Consider the following 19,723-nt stretch of genomic DNA (forward strand, 5'->3'; position numbering starts at 1 on the left):
GCGCCCACCCGCTACCCACCAGTAGCCGTCCGAGTTCTGGTCGGCGACGGTGCAGCGCCGGGAGTAGTACATCCTGCTGGTGGTGCCGCCGCCGCCGCCGCCGCCGCCGCCGCCGCCCCAGGTCACCTCGTAGCGCAGGTCCGGGCCGGACTCGGCGCGCGTCAGGCGGCCCAGCGTGTTGATCCGCTGGTGGGAGCCTCCGTTGCAGCTCATGTCGGCGGGCACTCGGAGAGCCGCTCAGCGCCGCGGCATAAGCGAGGGCAGGCCGGCGCGGAGACGTTGGAGGGTTCAGAGGAAGGTCCCAAACCGGGGAACGGGGCCGGGCGGGTGGGTGCCAAATGTCTCCACCAGGGCCGTCCGGGCGCGGCGGGCGGGCGGGCGCGGAGGTGGGCCCCGGGGACGGCGACCGGCCGGGGCAGGAGCGCGAGGAGGAGCTGTGGCTCGGAGGGAGGCGAAGGCGCAGAGGAGCCGGGTCGCGGCGGGGAGGTGGTGTTGGTCGCTGGGGGCGCGAGTCTCCTCCCCGCTGGCACCCGGCGCCGAAGCCACACCTGGCGGCTTCTTCCCAGGGCGGGGTGCGGCCGCTGCGCCTCCCCCGCCCCACGCGGTGTCACCGACGCGCTCGGGCCGCCCCCACGCCCCACCTGCGCCCACCGGCCCGCCGCTCCGCCCTGCGCCGCCGCGGCCCGAGTAGCACAGGAGGGGCGGGGGGGGGCGGGGTCCCGGTCCCCGAGACCCGAGCGCCCGGGGCGCGGGGGCCGGGCCGCAGCGGCGGCTGCAGTGACCGGGAAGCGTGGCCCCTGCTTTTGAGGATTTCCTCGGTCCTCCGGGCGGAAAGCAGCTGAAAAGTAAGGGCCAGTCGATTGGATAATTACTTAACTAAACGTTTATTTTTGCTTGTCCCTGGAAACGGTGCCAGCCACGCTTTGAATAGAAACATAATTGAGAAGAGACTGCCTGGGTGATGAAGTTTTGCTTGGGGAGCTTTTTTAAATTTTACTCCAGTAATCCAGAAAATTTTCTCAGCAGTCCCACTTCCAAAATGTTACAACGATTTTTACACAGAAACACCACTTTCTGAAGAAGTCTTAATAGTAAATATCTTTGGCATGGAGATAGCCGAAAACAACACAACTGTTTTCCATGGGGTGACATAAAAATTTGAATTGCAGTTCCTTTTATTTTGCCTGTTGATGGTCATTTGAAACGAGAAATGGCAGAGACTTCCAGCCTCAGACCCAGTTTCCAAATTTTGTAAAAGAACGTTGGAAGCCCTTGTCTCGCTCCCCTGAGCGCCTTCTTCCTAGACCCGGCCTTTTCAAAACCCAGCTTTTCCCACAAGTCAGTGGCAGAGGCCTTCCTGGTACTACAGTCTAGGAGCGGCAAATAACCCTGGGCAGAGACCATACAGTTGGTACCGATGAGTAACTCTGAGCCAGAACATTCCAGCGACTTGCTCCCGGGCCCCTCCCAGTTAGTGGCTGAGTGTGAACTGCACCGTAGTGCCTGTCGCCCGGGTTTAGATACAGACCCAGTCACACCATCCGTACAAACGTGTTTTATAATTACGAAAACTGTTAAATTACTCCCAAAAAAACACCATTTAAAGATCTTTGTAATAAATATTGGTCATCTTCCCAATCAATGCCATTAACTTGGGTTCTTATGCAACATGTTTATGAAATGTTTATGAACTAAAACGGACAAAAATCAAACTACATTTTCACGTTGTAAAAGGAGTTGGGGGCGTTTTCTAAAAGTTCCCGTAATCACACTTCACTTTGCAGGCACAAAGCTTTGACAAAAATGTCCTGTTCTTTTCTTCACAACTGACCACAGAGCTGATCAGCTTAAATCCAAAGAGTCAAACATACCATGAGATCAATGTTTACCACTGTTAGCACACCCTATCATTCCTGTCATTGTCTTAATTTCCTCTCCTTTTTAATGAACGCAAATGCAATGAAGTGTTCAAATGATCACACAAACACTGGTGGATAGACAAGATGTTTCTTCTGAAATTGAATCACTGGCTAGACGTCAGCATCAGCATGAATAGCCTGTAATAACATTGGTTGAAGGAAAGAAAAGACATTTGGGATGTCAGCACATAATGTACAAAATTTGATTGAGGCTCATTTGCCTCTATGCACCTCAATTGTTCAGCAAATAATTATAACCTACTATATGGAAAGCCCAAAGCTAAACTTTGGAAAATACAAAGATGAAGAAGGCATGGTCACTATCCTTAAAAATATTATAGTTAAGTCTTGATTTTTAGAAATTCAGGGATTCCTTTATTCCAGTGGTGTGTAATAGGTCACACATTACACAGAACTTGCCTGAAAAACAACACAGATCTCTGAAGCACCTCCCAGTGTCCATAAAAGTGCTGCTTAACCAAGGGGCTCCTTTGAGAACTCACATGGGGTAATCAGGAGCCCCCAAAGCTTTGTGCCTGAAAAGTACAGCCCACCAGTTACACACCTATGCTGCCACGGCTCCTGTGCTGCCACAGCTTCCTAGCCTATCTGATTGCTTCCTGCTCACCATTAGGTATCCCCAAGAATGTGCAAATGGCTTCCCACTAACGAAACATTCCAGGTGTGGAAAGACAATGACTTTGATTTATCTTTCCCGAAGGATGTTAAAGAAAGAAAAGAGGATCAAACAAAAGATTAAATTGATAGGTAGAATCCAAACATAAACACATTAATTGTCTAAACTGACTCCTCTCATGAAAGCCCCCACCTTGAAGCATAGAGATCAGATCATAGTTCTGATCATAGTGCTACAGTTTACTAGGTCAAGAGCTCAGTTTCTTCATGTGAAGAATGGAAATAGGAACATTGGTCCTGCCAGCTTTCCAGATCTGCAGCAAGGATCAAATGGGATAAAATAAGTGAACATTCTTGAAAACTATAGAACAATATATAAAGCTAAGGTACCACCCATTTAAACAAAAAGCTCTTTGCTAGATGTGAAATTTTAACCTTGAGTGTTTTCATCTTCATCCCACATGTGAACCAATAACGCTCCCTCTTGGAGACACGTAACATTCATTCACTTAAAAAGCAGTTATTAGACATCTACTATGTGCCACATAGGAGGCTCAGTGCTGGTCACATGAGATAAATAAGGCACAGCTTCTGCCTTATTCAAGTTACCAAGTCTGTAAGAAGAAAACAGGTAATTATAAAACATTAGGTATGCTATTTACAAAAATATGTTTATAGAATTGTGGAAGCACAGCAGAAGGGTTTAAAAGTAGCTTATTTCTTACAACGAGGTTTAAGAAGTTCAGAATCTAAAGCCTGGCAAAGTCCTTGCTAGCTGACCTAAGGTCAGTTATTTTTTCCCTGCCACTTATAGATACCTCCCTGGTACTGTTAAGAGAGAGATCACTGACATGTAACTTTCTCTTTGCTGACCTTAGAAATGACCTTGCAGTTAGGAAAGTGGCATCAATCACATCTTGCGCATATTTTTAAAACTAAAGAGAGCACCTTGAATCCAATGAGATTAAGAGGAATCATATACTTGCTCAAAATCCCATGGGAACTTTCCCATATCTCTTTGTTGATAAACGATATCCCTTTGCCACAGAAAAGATTCATAGACAGTGAGTTAAAATAGCTACTCTGTCTGCCAGGGGAGTAGTATTTTAACAAATCAGGACTTCAGAAGCTAGGATTGGAACCATAATGTCAGCCAAAGAAAATGCCTATTAAAATAGTAATTTCATTTTTAGTAAATATATATATTTTTATATATAAAATATATTTTATATATAAAGATATATGCATATATCTTTATTCTTTCTTTCTTATTCTTCCACTTGTAAGAATAAATAAGAATCCTTCAAAAATGATATAATCTGGGTTCTGTCACAAAAATAAGATGGATCTCACCTAGTTAAAGTTGTTGAAACTATTCATTCGAGAAAGCAATCTGCTAAACTACATAAATTCCATTTCGGAAATAGGAAAATGTAGATGAAATATACACATTAGTCCGGAATTATCTTTTTTTCCTTGGTTCAAGTGTCCTTCAGGAGCAGGAGAATTTTTTCTGTTTGTAGTTGTTTTTCATTTTTGCCAGGAGAGGCTAGTTAATTCTTAGAAATTAAATAATTGAGTGAAACATCTCAGATACATTTTCTGTCACTGTAGTGATGAGATTTTTTGTGTGTGTGGCCAATTGTTTTGGTTTTTACAAAAGTCATATCTAATAAATTGTGCTATCTTTCATGTTTTAAGAGTATGTTTCTGACTGCCTTTAATTGGATAGCATGGATATTGGGAATTCACCCATACTTTCCTGCCTGATCCTCTTTTTTTTTAAGAACTCAAGTTTGCAGGAGGGGGGACTAGAGGTTAAGGGTGTGGATGAAGGCAAGCACAGCTACAGACCACACAGGGGCTACCCACACCCTTGGCCAAGTGACTTCTAGCCCACCATGCTAACAGTAACACATTAATTTTAGTGGGCAAGGCACACAATCAATAAATATAATACAGGAGCCAAGTAAATTACCCTTCTAAATTATACTCTCAAAGTCATTTTTGAAGCTTATCATGATTGTGAAGGACTGTCAATCTGTCAAGCTGGGACTGGAACTCTCAAACTTCTCTAGATATAAAGTCTAAATGCAGATTATTTACCAGCAATAGCTGGTAAATGCAGAGATTAGCAAACACCTGGATATCCAATATGCTAATAGCTACATGAAGGAAATTAGGAATAGCTACTCAGGCTTTACAGAAGGATTCAAATTTTATATTCTATAGAGGACTTCAGAAATGAAAGCTGCCTTAAAGAATTTTTATAAGCAGTGGTTTTCAAAAACTTTCAGAGCCTCAGAACTCGTTACAAATGAAACCGAGAACAGCCAGTAGCCAAAACAGATCATGGTAGTGCCAGACCTTGGTGGGAGCCCAGTCTCCAACCACTGGATCTGATGCCTTCTGATGCTCTGGTCCCCAGAAAGATTTACCAACCAAAGCACCACATAAACCCAAATCCGCCTTTTAATAAAAGAAAATAGCGATCCCCAGAAAGGCTAAGAAACTTCCTTTGGTTGCTTTATAGCTAAAACATCAGAATTCTGTTTCAAGCTTTATGCCCTTTATGCTATGTCAAAATTCATGTCCAATCAGGCATGAAAGCATATTTCAGAGTAGTGATTTGGTATCAAATTGAAACTCAGAAAACTATCCTATTGTTATTTTCCTACACTAGACACAGGATTTCGAGAAATGAGGTAACTATAAAGTAATCAGTCTGCTTTACAGAAATCACAGCAAAAAAACTTACTATTATTTTTAGTCATATTCCTATAAGTGAGGTGATTGTTTTTCTTGACATCCTCAAATCACAGGTCATGTCTTTTTTGTTTTTTCAAACATAGCTTCCATCATTTAGGAAAAGTGAAATTAGAGGTTCATATAGAACAACATAAAGTCAGAATGGAAACAAAGCCATAAATTATCTGACTTCTACCTTTGGGTAGAATGTAATGCAAATGAAATGTCTCTGAAGTGACCACTTTTCAAAACTGTAGACATTTGTAGACAATCACAAGTTCCCCCAACCATTGTCATTTTATCATCATGAAGGATTTATTGGGCATACATTGTTTCCCAGCTGCAAAGAGAAGTGTGCATGTAAGGGAGTTTAAAGAATATGTTCCTAACTTCAGTTATCTTGACATCAAACACATCTAAAGCAAAATGTGAAACATAAACCCACTGATAATATTAACAAAAGCATAAAAAGCAAGCATCTAAATAGAGCGGAAGCTAGGGGAGAGAAAAACATCCTCAGTTTCAGCTGACTCTCCAAAGCTAGGTTGCAAAAGTTCCATTTTGTCAGAGACTTGGTGAGATCACAAATCATAGGGAGGAAACTATTCAAACTCCTCACTGTACATACAGAAAACTGAGGCCAGGAGAGTTTGCATTACTTGCTCCAGCCCTGACCTGTGCAAGGGAAAACCTAGACTGGAGCTGAGAGTTTGCTAGCAAGTCAAGAAAGAGGCTTGTTTGAAAGGATGAATCCAAAGTTGGTTTTTTCACCTCTGATTGTAAAAGTATGTATGTTTGTCATGAGATGCTCAGTAAAGGTAGAAAAGAATATAAAGAAACTAAGAAAATTTCTTCTGTATTTATACCATCCAGACAAAGCAATCATGCTAAACACTTTTAGATTTCCTTCCAGTTTGTTTTCCAATGAATTTTTTTCCTAACTGGTGTCAGATTATATGTACAAATTTGTATCCAGCTTCTCAACACAGCATTTTATCATGAGCATTTTCCACTCATTTAAAATGTATTGTTGGCATTGTTCTAAAAAGTGCGTGCTATTTTGTGTGTGTGTGTGTGTGTGTGTGTGTGTGTGTGTGTGTGTGTGTGTTTAAAACCCTTTAAAAAGGCAAGGTGCAGATCCTGGAACTTTCTGTACATGTGATCCACCCTTGTTCTAGAACTTTTCACATCAGTGGCAGATAGCATTCACCATGGGTGAGAAACAAGAGGCAGGACAGAAGCTGAAGCTGGGAGCAGTGCTTCAAGCAAGGCAGTTACAAGCACCGAACGTTTTTAGGAAAACAATCCTGCCCTGTGGGAAGGAGGCAAGTCCTTGCAGGGTCTTCCCAGCAGTCCTTCCTTAGCAATCAGCATGGGGCTGCAGACATCAGAAACCAGAGTTTTCTCCTGAAGCCAATAGTTAGTAACCCAAAGATAGCCACATTTGGGAAGCTCTAAAAGACAGTTACTTCTGGTTTCTTTAACCAGCTTCCCGGGTTAGTGAACTGTATATTCACAAATTAGTGAATTGACTGCTCACCTCCAAATGAGAAATCTTCCCTCTATCAAGAGTTGGATTCAGAAAAAGTCATGCATGTTAAGAGAGCCTAGTGGATTGTTTCTTCTGCAGTACATGAATGCCCGTTACAGCAAATCTAACTTGATTTGATTTGTGCCTTTTAAAACTGATTTGCACAATTTTAACCCGAAACATTTTAAACCATGCTGACATCAGACTGAAACGTGTCAAATTAGGAAAAAATTACAGCACAGTTCTATAGAAGTCCCAACAAACCCTTGAAGCAGTTCTGTCTTGCAAAGGTGGGTGTGGAGAACCACACACCTTTCTTGTTAAACCTGTCTGACAGCTCCCTTGCATTTTAACTGCTTAGCAATTTGGCTTCAGGTGGAATAGAGTGAGGGAAGCATCAGGAGTCCTTTCCCACCAAAGTACTCAGAAGAAATGTCATCTGTCATCTCTAAATGACCTTTTATGTTGCTTTTCTGAATAAGGAAAAATAACCTCATGATTCAAAAATGGAATTACTATGTTCTTAAAACAGAAATCAATAATCCTATTGATTTTGTATGCTAAAGAAAATATGTAATATATGAAAGGAGGGTTTTTTAAACCTCCTTTTAACTACAGAGGGACTTGTCTTCATAAGAGGGACTTACATTAATAGGAAATAAATCTTGAGCCCAAATTTATCATTAAACATAGATATTAAGAAAATAGGTGTGTTATGTTGCTCATGTGAAACCTTCATAAGAAAATATATCAATGATACATTAATTTTTTAAAAATGGGTGTGTTGATATAGACATGAATGTAGAAAGACAGTAAAAGGTATTCCAAGTAAAAGGAAAAAAGGCAATTTTAAGACCATATATAGTATGGTCAGATTTTTTACATTGAAAGTTATATGTTAGAAGATATATATAAAGCAATCTTAAGGCATAGAGGTTTTTGCTGCAAGGTGGGTATACAAAGACTTATTGGGTAGAGTATACATTTCTATTAATAGAGCTTTAAAGTAAAGGTATGCAGTTTTGTAAGAGACAGATAGCTTTTATATCTGGTTTTGAAAATGAAAGTGAGCTCCCAACACCTCAGTCTTAAATTCTGATATTTACCAGTATAAGGGTAATAATTATAATTGCATTCATTTGTCTAGCACCTTAAAGGGTTTCATTTTCATTTTTAAAATTGTGGGAAAATATACACAACATAAAATTCACCTTTTTAACTGTTTTAAGAGTATAATTCAGTGGCATTAAGTACATTCACAATGTACACAACTGTCACCACCATCCATCTCAAACAGAGACTGTGTACACATCAAATGCTAACACCCTGTGGATCAAGTGAAGGTTCCTGTGGCCAGGATTCTCACCCGGCCCTGGTCGGCTAGCTCACTACACACATGTGGGCAATATGTTGTTAGTGACTCTATATAAAGAGCTCTGCTAGTGCTCTGGACGACATGGTGGCACAGCTGCAAGGCTCCATGGCTGCAGGAAAGCAGAGACTGGAGTGGTGGCAGTGCCCAGGACAGAGACTCTGATGGTTGTTGGGGCAGAGAGGCCCAGAGGCAGAGACTGGCTTGCTGCATGCAGACTCACTCTGAGTGGACGGGATTCTAGTAATTGACCTGCCACCATGGAAATAAAGTTGGGCCTAAACCCTTTCACCCCAAGAACAGTCTCACTGAATGTACAGTGAACTTGCCTGGGGCTAAAACCCATTGGCAAGACACACCCTCTTCCCTGCCTGCCTCCCAAGCCCCTGGAAACCTCTATTCTACTTCCTGTCTCTATAAATTTGAGTATTCTAGGAAATTCACATAAGTGGGATCACACATTATTAGTGACTGGGTTGTTTCACTTAGCATAAATGTCTTCAAGGTTCATCCATGTTTAGCAAGTGTCAGAATTTTTCTCTTTTAAGGTGGAATAATATTCCATAGGATATCTATGCCACATCTGGTTTATCCATTCATCAGCTGGTGGACATTTGGGTTGCTTCCACTTTTTGGCTTATTGTGAATAATGTTGCCATGCTGTTTTTTAAGTAGTAAAATTATTATAAACTTTTCCTTTCCTTAACAACTTCCCCTCCTCCCAGAGTTAATAGCTGTTCTTTTTTTTGTTTAGTTGTCTGATGTTATCATTAATCTAGCCCCAACTCTCCCCTAGAGTAAATATTTTCTCAATGCAAATATTCACATCAGGCATTCTATTAATTTCATTTGTGTAAAGAAAGTCTTCCTGGCAGGGAGTGAGGGGCAGGTGAAAAAAGGTGCGGGGTTCAGAAGGTACAAACTTCCAGTTGTAAATAAATAATGGGGATGTAATGTGCAGCATGGTGATTATAGTTAAGAATACCATGTTGCATATTTGGAAGTTGCTGAGAGTAGATCTTAAAAGTTCTCATCACAAGAAAAAAAATTTTTTTTGCAAATATGTGTGGTGACACAGATGGTGACCGGACTTACTGTGGTGATCATTTTGGTATATACCAATATTGAATCATTTTGTACATCTGAAATTAGCATGTTATATATCAGTTACACCTCAATAAAAACACAGAAAGAAAAATAACTAAAGGTATTGCAGCCTCCAAGAAAGAAAGGAAGGAAAGAAGGGAGAGAGTGAGAGAGGGAGGAAGGGAGAAGAAGGCAGGAAGAAAGAAAAAGAAGGAAAAGAAAGAGAAGGGAAGGGAAGAGCATAGAAGAAATACTTCCTGGAATGTTCTTACTTGCTCTAATCTGAGCTCATTGCTCTTCAGACCTGCTCCTCCACTGTGGACTCAGGAGTTCCCTCCACCTCACCCTACAGGTCCCCTTGGCATGTTGTATGTTGGTTGGACCCTCTGTTTCCTAGATCCCATGCCTTTCACCCTCTTGGTTTTCTCCCTTATTTTGGTGGCACACACAACTTCCACCAACTTTACCAAGAAAGTGGGCATAGAAGATGCATGTTTTGAGAACTCGTGTGTCTTAAAGTGTCCTTATTCTGCCACATACTTAATAATTTGGCTGGGTATAATTCTAGATTGGAAATTATTTTCCCTCAGATTATCAGCATAATGCTACCTTGTCTTCTGTTTGAACAGTTTTTGTTGAGAGGTCCAAAGCCACTCTGATTCTTTGTACATTTTATGAAATTTTGAATAATCAAAACATTCTGTCATTTTTGAACATAAAATTGGGGCTGCTTCAACTAAGCTGCCCTTTTGCTTGGTCTGTAATGCAGGAGAAAATGAGCATAGTATGGTTCTATAAATGAATGAATTCCCTGTAAGAGTAGGAAAAAGGAGGGCCCTTTCCTTCTTTTTTCCCTTTTTTTCTTTCTTTCCTTCATCTGTATTTCCTTCTAGAGATGGTTCCTTCATATGGGAAGAATAACTTCCTCCACAGGGGGATATACCTCTTTCCTAGAGATGTGACAGAGGTAGGTGGCCTGCCCAGGCTCTGCCTGCTTTCTCCTAGTCAATGGAAGTGGAGTGGCAAGGGGAGGGGCCCAGGCCAGCCCAGGTGACTGGAGGAGATGCGGCCCCTGTTTGGCTCTTACCCACCAGCCTTCACCTGTGCTGTCTGGCACCCATGGGGAGCCATCTTGCACCTGCTCTCCATCTCCTCAGTCAGGCAGCCCTGTCCTCCCACCCCACTGGATTCCTACTCCACTCATCCAACTCACCTTTCTCCTTGCAAGTGACTCTTGTTGGCAATTTAGCTGCCTCAGTTCAGTTTCACATTTCATAGAGTAATCCATTTCCATTGCCCACCCTACCCTGAACCACTGTTTATCTTCCCAAGTTTCTAAGAAAACACAAAACAACCTGTTCCTCAAATCACCTTTATTTCTTGATTCTGTTTATGCCACATGTTCCACACACCTTGTCAATTCAACCCTCCAGTTTAAGCTTGTCTCCTCTCCAGCTAAACATTCACCTGCAAAGATGTTAAGAAAAAAAAATCATCTTGTATATTTCAAATGCATCAGCAGGCATGTTGGGAAATGGTTTAGATGCCCACCCTAAGAATGCATAAAGAATAGAGAAGTCACAGAGACTGTTGCCCTCTTCTTAATTTGTCCTTTGCATCTTTATTTCCACAGCTGTTCCAAAGGTCAGGGACTTGACCATGTCCCACTTAGGTGGATTTCCCCACTCTTTCTGGACTCTATAGCACACACCAGCATCAGGCTGACCTTCTGGAAAGTTCTCATGTCATTCTCCTCAAAATCATTATTGACTCCCACCATCAGCACATAAGCCAACACTCCCCATCCTGGCATTTGGAGGGTTCCACAACTGTACCCAATCTGCCCTTTACAGATATTGTGTTCCCCTGCCTCCGTACTTTGGTTCATACCTGGTCCCCATGGCAGTGCCCTCCTACTTCTCCACACATTCTGCCAGCCTCACCTCATCTTGCTTCTCCAGGAGACTCTCCCAGGTCCCCAAAGCCCATTATTCCTTTTAAAAATTCATCCCACCATCTATCCATCCACACTTCCATCCATTCATTTATCAAACTTTTTTTTGGAGCCAGGCACTGGACTAGATTCTGGGGAAGAAAAAATAAATATCATCCTTCCTGTACTGTAGGGATTGACAATTTGATAGAACAAATAATAGCTACCATTTAGTTTTCACATACTATGTACCAGGTGTAGTACAAGACCCTTAAAATACTTAGTCATAAATTATCTTCACAATAACATTATGAGGGAGGTATTATAATCCTGATTTTATTGATGATAAAATGGAGGCTCAGCAGGTTATCTGTCCTTGGTCACGCTGGTGGTAATTAGCAGTCAGGAATAAAAGTCTATAAAGACTTGTCCTAACGTCCAGATTCCTAGGTAACACAATCTCTCTCACCATGCTATCTGCTACTCTCTCATCCCCTACCTGACTCTTTTCTCTGAGCTCAAAACATTTGGCAGTTGATCATGTACTGTATGTTTTCTCTTTGCATTTTCCTAAATTGTTATTTAACTTTTTGTGTGTTTATGAAACAGGGACCATGGGCTTAGTCAGAGAAGGGTGAGGGCCTCCGGAAAAAGCAAGGCAGGATATTTACCGGCAGAGCAATGTAACTACATGCGAGGAAACCCCCCTATCAAAACTCTGTATTAAACAATTAAGCAAAGTTAGAGTCACATTAATTCTCTAAAGTAAAATATCAAACTAGGAATATAAGCATTAGTCAGTGAAATTAGTTAAGACTAAAAATCCAGGAGTAACTTGGCCTGAAATGTTTGAACATCCCCCAGATAAGAAAATACTTCAGCATAGCCCATGTCTTCATTGTGTCAATTAAATGAGGCTATTATAAAATTTAGCCTTCTAAAGGCCCAGCTTATCTTCTTTACCTTTTACCCAGATGCTACTTTTCCTCCTCCAGCCCCAAATCAAGTAATATATAACCTGGGCAATTAATATAGCAGGCAGGTGCAGTCACAAACAACAGAGTGGAAACAGGAAAGATTCCATCTTGAAAATAAGATTGCATTTTAAAACCCAAAAAGAAAAAATAGGCTCCTTAACATAACAGACAATAACCCAGCCCACCTTGGGAGCAGGACAGGTGGTGGTTTTGATTGATGTGCTCCTAAACCAAGAAGCTGCTATGCTGGGAAAGAATGAGAGCAGTAAATTTCTTGTGTTAACTCTGCAAAATAATCCAGAAGACTGATAAGAAACTAGTGTCTCTTCAAAGATAAACATTTGGGGACCATTTAGTGGGTCTGCATCCCTAGCCCTTTGTCTCTCAACCACCTATAAATCCCCTAGACAATGCACCACTCTCTTGTCCCGGCCAGAAGCTCTGTCCTCTCACTGTATCTCTCAATAAAAGCCTCTCCCTGGCTCTCCTATCTTGAGTGTTTGCTAAGTTCATTCTTCAACTCAGCAAACAAGAACCCTGGCATCATTTATACCAGAGCTCCCCAAATAGATTTGCAAATGTCAAAACGTAGAGGAAATGAGGAAAGGAAGCAATCAAGAATATTGTGACCTTTTCAGAGTAAGAGTAATATGTTTGTTCCAGTTGTAAATTTTGTAAGGTCAACACCTTGATATTTTCTGGAGCTAAGAGAAGGTTATCCATGAGTTAAACATAAATCACTTCTCAAACTTTTAAATTCCGAGGGTCATTTTATTGTTAAAAATTGCAAATCTACACATAAGCAAAGTTAGGCTTCTGACAGCAACTGGCAGAGGAAATACGTAATGACAAAAAAAACTATTAATTTAACAATACTCTTAAACAAATGTGTATTTTGTTCATCACGACTGCACATCTTCAAAGTTTTGAGAAATAGTACATGCTGGTATAAAATGTTATTAGTGCAGTTATAGATAATGCTTGCAAACCCGTGACAATGCCTCATCTCCTTGAGCATCCATGTCCCATGGACTAGAAACTGAGGATCTATGAGTTTGCTGATCCTGAGCCTAGAGTGATAGGATGATGTCACCTTGTAAAGGGGCATTCTTCTCCTCTGAGTCCAGAATTCTTTGGAGAAATCTTACTTTAGGGCAGAGCTCTGACACATATCTGTCTTCTGTATTCAACAAGAGTACAAAGTTTGGTGGGGGTCTCAGTTCACTGACTAGCAGTATAATTGCTGCAGGTGTTAACAGGATTAACAGTAGTGGATTCAGTGGAACAGATTTAAATTCAATTCAGTGAACTGCCTCCTATCTCTCCACAGTCTAGATCTCAGAGAAATCTGAGCTAACAGATAAGAATCAAAGCTGAAAATGTGCAAACTGTCAACTGATAACAGAATGCTTGCCTTGGGAAAACGAAAATCACTTTTCCACCCCCCTTCCCTCTGTTGAAACTTATGTTGTAAAGTCTTCTTTGTGTTTTTTCTGAAGGCAAGGCCATATTATCTGATTAGAGGGTGTTTGTGAATCAGACCACAGAAAATCATTGGAAGCACAAGCTATATGGCTTCTTGCATAACAGGAGAAGGCCATTTAATATTTTCTTCATATATCTACTTAATCCTTCCTTAAAGAAACCCAAAGATCCTTCTGACATGAAATTTTAAATCATAAGGCAACACCCAAATGTAGACTATGACCCCACAATCAAAGAAGAGCTGAAGGGGAAGAGCGGGCCTAGAAGTCGGTAAGCGACCACCTCCAAAAAGAAACAGGGTCGCCCAGCAAGGACGGCGGTACACCATTGTTACTTAACTGGTAAAGAGATTAGGTTTAATTTTAAATGTAATAATGATTTAGATTCATTTAGAGCTAAACAATCCAAAGTTGGTACTGATTTATGCCAGAGAAACATGCCCAATACTATTATCTTCATTCTCAAATGATTTAGAGCTCTTATTATGTGTGTAGCATAATTAAAAGCAGCAATATTCTGTTTTAAGAAACTATGTGTTTCTTGTACTCTAACGGCCATGTCTATAAATATTCTATTTGGGCTTCCAAGTTTCTGTCAGTTGAGAAGAACAAACCTCCTTGGAAAATCCAGCCTCTAATACAATGCCTGGCCGGGTAAGAGGGCTCAGGAAATGAATTAATGAATGAGTTACTGAATGGGATGTCTGTGGCTTCAGCATACAAATGTATAAACACAGACATTCTACCCTCATTGAATGAAAATGCAGGCTCCAACCTCAGGCTGATAACCAAAAAGTGGATGGTGTTAGAATTAGCGTAGTGATTACCTTAGGAGGGGAGCAATAGGGAGGGGTGAAATGGGGCTTTCTGGGGCTATTTCTCGATCTGGGGACTCAGTATGGACATGTATATGAAAATTCATCGAACCATACATTGGTGACTTGTATATGTTTATGTATGTGTATTATGTTTCAACAAAAATTTCTTTAAGTGCCTGTATTTCAAAGCTGTTTCATTGTAAATTGACTCTATGTAAAAGAATAAGCATTTTCAAAACCATACGTATTTTCATTAAAGAAAGTGGATGATGAATAGAATACCAACAATTAAGAGATAGGATGTTATTCATAAGTGTTTTGAGCTTCACACAGAAGTGAGAAGCTAGTCCCACCTAATTAAAGGAAATAGGGGTCTACACTTACCATAGGACTGAAACCTACTGGACAGATAAAAAGTCTAGGCCTCTGCAGGTCACAGGGTTACCAAGCTTGCACTTTCCTAATTGTTTTCTGCACTGGTTTCATTAAATGCCTTGTTAATCTGCTAGTAAACAATGAATACAGATCAGTGGTCATTAACCGAGGGCATGGGTCACCTAATGGGTCCGCCTGAGTGGGTCTTACCTAGTCCCTGACCGATCATCACGGATGTCAGATCTGTGATTACAGCTGCGTCACAGTCAGATTCGCACACAGAAAGAAATGCTTCTGTCACTCTCCACCTCGTACACAGTGGATGAAAAGGCAAACACAGCATGCGAGGCCGGAGGCCCCGTATTCACACTAACAGGCTTCAGATTTGACTGCTGCTGCTTTCCATGAGGCCTTTCACCCAGGGCCCCTCCCCCACGGACTTCTGCGACAGGGGAATGAGAGCTGGTAGCGCCTAATTTCACTGTCCGCCTCCGTCCCTTTACCTTCCTCTCTCCTATGCCAAGAACTGGCAGAAGCAACAAGTAATTCCTCTTTATGAGGAAAAAAAAACCTAGAAGGAGTTTATCATTTTTCATACCCAAAGGTAAAAATCTTTATAGCATTACATGACAAAGCAGTGGGATTTTCACATTCCACAAAAGTGCTTCAACAGGGAAAATTCACCTCTACCATATTAAATGTCAGATTCCATACAAGATTGCATGAATAAAAAGGAATTCTGGTGCTTTTACAAAGTTTGAAAACAGAGGCTCCAGCAGCCCATTGGTGGCAGGAATTGCAATGTCCCGCCAGCTCAGCTCTGCAAAGGCGCTCGCTGCACTGTCTCCCCACAAACTCCAGGTGTCCCGGGCTAAGTAAAGGGGGAGCCCGAGGAGAGATCAGCCAGACGTCCCCCAAACCTGCTCCTGCAAACTTTTATTGATGTTAAAAAAAATCATCAAAGAAATGCAGACAAGAGGGACAAGGGGAGCAAAAGGGAAACAAGAAAAGTGACCAACTAAGGAATTTTTTGAAGACTCATTGCAGTAAACAGAGAAGCCAAAACCAGGAGAGGCCAGCCTCTGATGCAGAGGAGACAGAAGCCAAATCTGGCAACATCATAGACTGAGTCTCATCCATGCCTCAGCATCACCGTTCTTGTACAAACCAGAAGAACTGTTTTATCAACTATTTTGTAAATGCAAGAGTTTAAAAGTTCTAGAAATACACTTTTAAGAAGTAGGAAACCCACTCTGTGTTTAAAAAAATTTTTTGTTAACTGTAGATACTCCTTTTTAGGAAGTGAGTTTATGGGCTGGTTGTTCATTTTTCAGAGCAACTAGAAATTAATAAAATATCAGATTAAGGGTGGTTTTGATCATAGGCTGGGGGAGGGGGAGAGAGAGTGTTGACAGTTTTTAATGTCCTATAACAAGAAGCATAACTAGATGGCAATTTGAAGTCACAATCATGCATTCAACTTGTAAACATTTTCTATTACTCAGTTTCATCCCCTGATTCATTTTAACCGGAATTATTTATAAAACCTCTCTCTGATCCTGGCTTTCCCTAACTGAATTGGGTGCTTTCTGACATCTTTGTTTGGGTGGCTCAGGTTTTCTTAACAATTTGGTTAATGTTCTGTGAAAGATTGGAAGTTTTTGAGCCTGCAATGTTAAATCATGGTATTAAATAATGAATGAGTGGAATTTTAGACCAAACAGATTTTCAATGTTTTAAGATCATGGTATTTGAGAGCCTCTATGTTTTTGCAGTTTATTGCAATATAATTGATGAGTAACATTGCATGAGTTTAAGGTGTGCGATGTGGTGATTTGATACACGTATATATTGTGAAATGACCATCAAAAAAGGGTTAGTTAACACTTCCATCACCTCACATAATTAGCTGTTTTTACTTTATGGTGAGAATATTTAAAATTACTTCTCAGCAACTTTCAAGTATATAGTACAGTATTGCTTTTTCAGATTACCCGTATAAGTGAGATCATGCAATATTTGTCTTTCTCTGACTTATTTCACTCAGCATAATGCCTTCAAGGTCCTTTGAGAGCCTCTTTTAAGAACAATTAATCTCCAAAATTCAAGCTAGAAAGTAAATAGAATAACTGAAAGAAATTACATAGCTTTTTATATTTTCAGTACGTGCATTAAGAACTGTACACAAATTTACCATCATGTTTATGGACTGATCACCAAATAAACACCAGTAAAACATCAGTTAAGAAAGAAAGAAAGTCTGTAAACACTAGGTGTGTAGAAATCTTACATAGGTGAATATGGGGTCCCTACCCAGAGAAGTCATGTGACTTGCCTGATATTGCATAACAAATGTTTTACAGCAAACCAGGACCGCAGCTATGCCTTCAGGTCGCCCATACTTTTCAGCGCGGGGCTGTTTCCACTCCCTCACATGGCTGCCTGAAAGGAGTTCATTGTTCTATAGCCACACATCACATGCAAAGCCAAAGAGCCAGAAAGGGGCTCAAATCTAGATTTTCTCATTAACTAGATCACCTATAGTAATGATTTTTAACACTCACTACACAGTGAAAGAGATAGGAAAAAATACAGTTGCCAGACTCCTTTTCCAGAGATTCTGACTCATTTGTTATAGGGTGGAGCCCAGGTATTTTAATTTTTAGAAAATCTCCCCAAGTAATTCAAATGTGCAGCAAATAGATGAAAGTGACTGCTCTATGGCACTGGTTCTCAATCACCTGGGGAAGCTTTAAAAGCTACTTGCCTGAGTCCCACCTCCATAGATGCTGATTCACTTGTTCTGGGCTGCAGCCTCCGCACAAAAGCTTCCCAGGTGATTCTAACGTGCAGCCAGGGATGAGAACCACTGTTCATGGGCTCCCCAAACTTTCATCTCTGGTCTAAGTTATCTCCCAGGGAAGGTTTTTAGGGCCCTGATCATTGCCATTCTTAAAATTCCAGTGCTGTCAGTGTTCAATAAATGCTCATTGGTAGAATTGCCTAAGGAGGATCAGGGTTAATAAACAGGTGGGAAGAAAAGGGCAAGCTTAAGAAATAATAAGTATTTAATATGGAAATGTCCTGAGGGTGGATTATATACATATATAGTCAGGTAAGCAAATATTATGACAATATGCAGATTATTTTACTAATGCCCAGGTGGCCCTCTTAGGATGGTGAAGGCTACTTCCCAAAGCCTGGGATGTCCTTAACCCCACGTATACTTCAAGAGTGGGAATAAGCAAATTCTACCTACCTTAACTAATTCCTACCATGGACAGAATCACTCTTTCTGAGTCTAATAGCAATCTCAGTACAATCTGTGGAAAACAGGATAATTCCCCTCCCAAATGCTGTGCCCAGTCATGAGCACCCAAGGGAATTATAAAGGAGGATGTAGCCCACCAATGTGAATTCTTACCCTAAGATGAACTATTTTCCTAAACAGCATTGAGTAGACCAAGAAAGAAAAAATGATTTCCCCTTTTAATATTATTTATCAGGAATGTTCAGTGAACAAGTAGGACAGCCAATTTGTCTATGTTGCATAATTTCACATTTGCAATCAACATAGCTAGGAAGAAATTGACCAAAATGTCAACAGAGTCTATCTCTGGATAGTGAGACTATGGCGATTTTTATTTTCTCCTTTGTATTTTTCTATGTTTTCTATTTTTTTTTCATCAAGTGCAGATACTTCTTTTTAATAAGAAAAGAGAACACAACCTATTTAAAGAATGTAAGTGTGCTCAAGCTTGGGGAACGATCGTCAAAGGCATTTCTGAACCTGTTGGCACTCGGGCGAGGAGGAGCAAGTTTGTCCTGCAGTTTGAAAATTCAGCAGGTCCAGCTGCACTTTCATCAGCAGCTAGAGATTTCGCAACCCTGTTATGTGCTTGCCAGGCTCAGCCCAGCTGGTATCAGGTGGCCAGGGAAGGTGAAGTTCCCAATAACCGGGCATTCAATCTATTTGTTGCCAACCCTGAGAACACAGGAGTGAATTCCGCACAGTGGATTGGCACCACTGGATAAGGTAAAGTATCTGGGGATGCAAGGAGGAAAGGCTTAGGTATGTTCCTGGCCTAGTATCCCCAATACTTACTGTTGACCAAGCTGGCCACAACGTTTGTAAATCAGATGCAAATAACATGTAGTTGAAAGTCAGAAGATGCAAATGACAAGGGGATGAGCCTTTTAGAGAAATTCTAGTGCTGAGCTTATGTGCTTGGTTTATCCCACAAGCCCAGTGAATAAAATGAACCCGTGGGACCTCCCCAAGTGAAATCTCAGATCCAGGAGAAAAGATATCTTACCTCCAGCAAGAAGGTGCTCTTTCCTCAGAAACCTTCAAATCTGCACAACCATGGATAGACCACTTTTTTAAATCCCTGATACTCAGTCCCCTTTTCTGTATTTCTTCCACCCCCTTTCTGAATTTTCCAGCCTCTTGTGCAGCTTCACACAGATATTCTTCATTCCATACTTTCCTGATATCTTAATAATTTTATTTCCTGATGTCTTAATAATTTTCTTTTAATATCCTCCACTCTGAATACCCATCAATACCCTCCAATACCCTTCAACACATACCCCATTTCACTGCCACCAGAAAACCTTACAGTCAGGAACCTTTATTTTCTGCGTTCTTGAAATGCCACCTTTCATAAAGTGAATTGTTAGCAACTTAAGGGAAGGAATCTACTTGTTCATCTTCATATCCCTCCAAAAGCATGGAGCCACCATAGGTTATTACACATTTGTTGAACATGTGCATTTCCTCTCAAAGAGTCACTGGTGCACTTTATAGTAATAGCACATGTTTATTCATCGGGAGCCATTTT

The 19,723-nt window shown here is 41.0% G+C and overlaps 1 protein-coding gene across 2 annotated transcripts in view; it reads right to left on the minus strand.

Annotated features, from left to right (window-relative positions):
* Positions 1-434, minus strand: part of DSP (desmoplakin) — a 41,301-nt gene extending 40,867 nt beyond the window's left edge. The window contains exon 1 of one of the 2 annotated variants that reach the window (XM_073224278.1): positions 20-434. In XM_073224278.1, the coding sequence (XP_073080379.1) occupies positions 20-213 (194 nt within the window). In that variant the 5' untranslated portion in view covers positions 214-434. The remainder of the gene's footprint in view (positions 1-19) is intronic. The other variant, XM_073224279.1, reaches the window with a different exon arrangement.
* Positions 435-19,723: the final 19,289 nt, after the last annotated feature.

This window comes from Manis javanica, chromosome 16, assembly GCF_040802235.1.
Source record: "Manis javanica isolate MJ-LG chromosome 16, MJ_LKY, whole genome shotgun sequence".
Classification (NCBI taxonomy): Eukaryota; Metazoa; Chordata; class Mammalia; order Pholidota; family Manidae; genus Manis; species Manis javanica.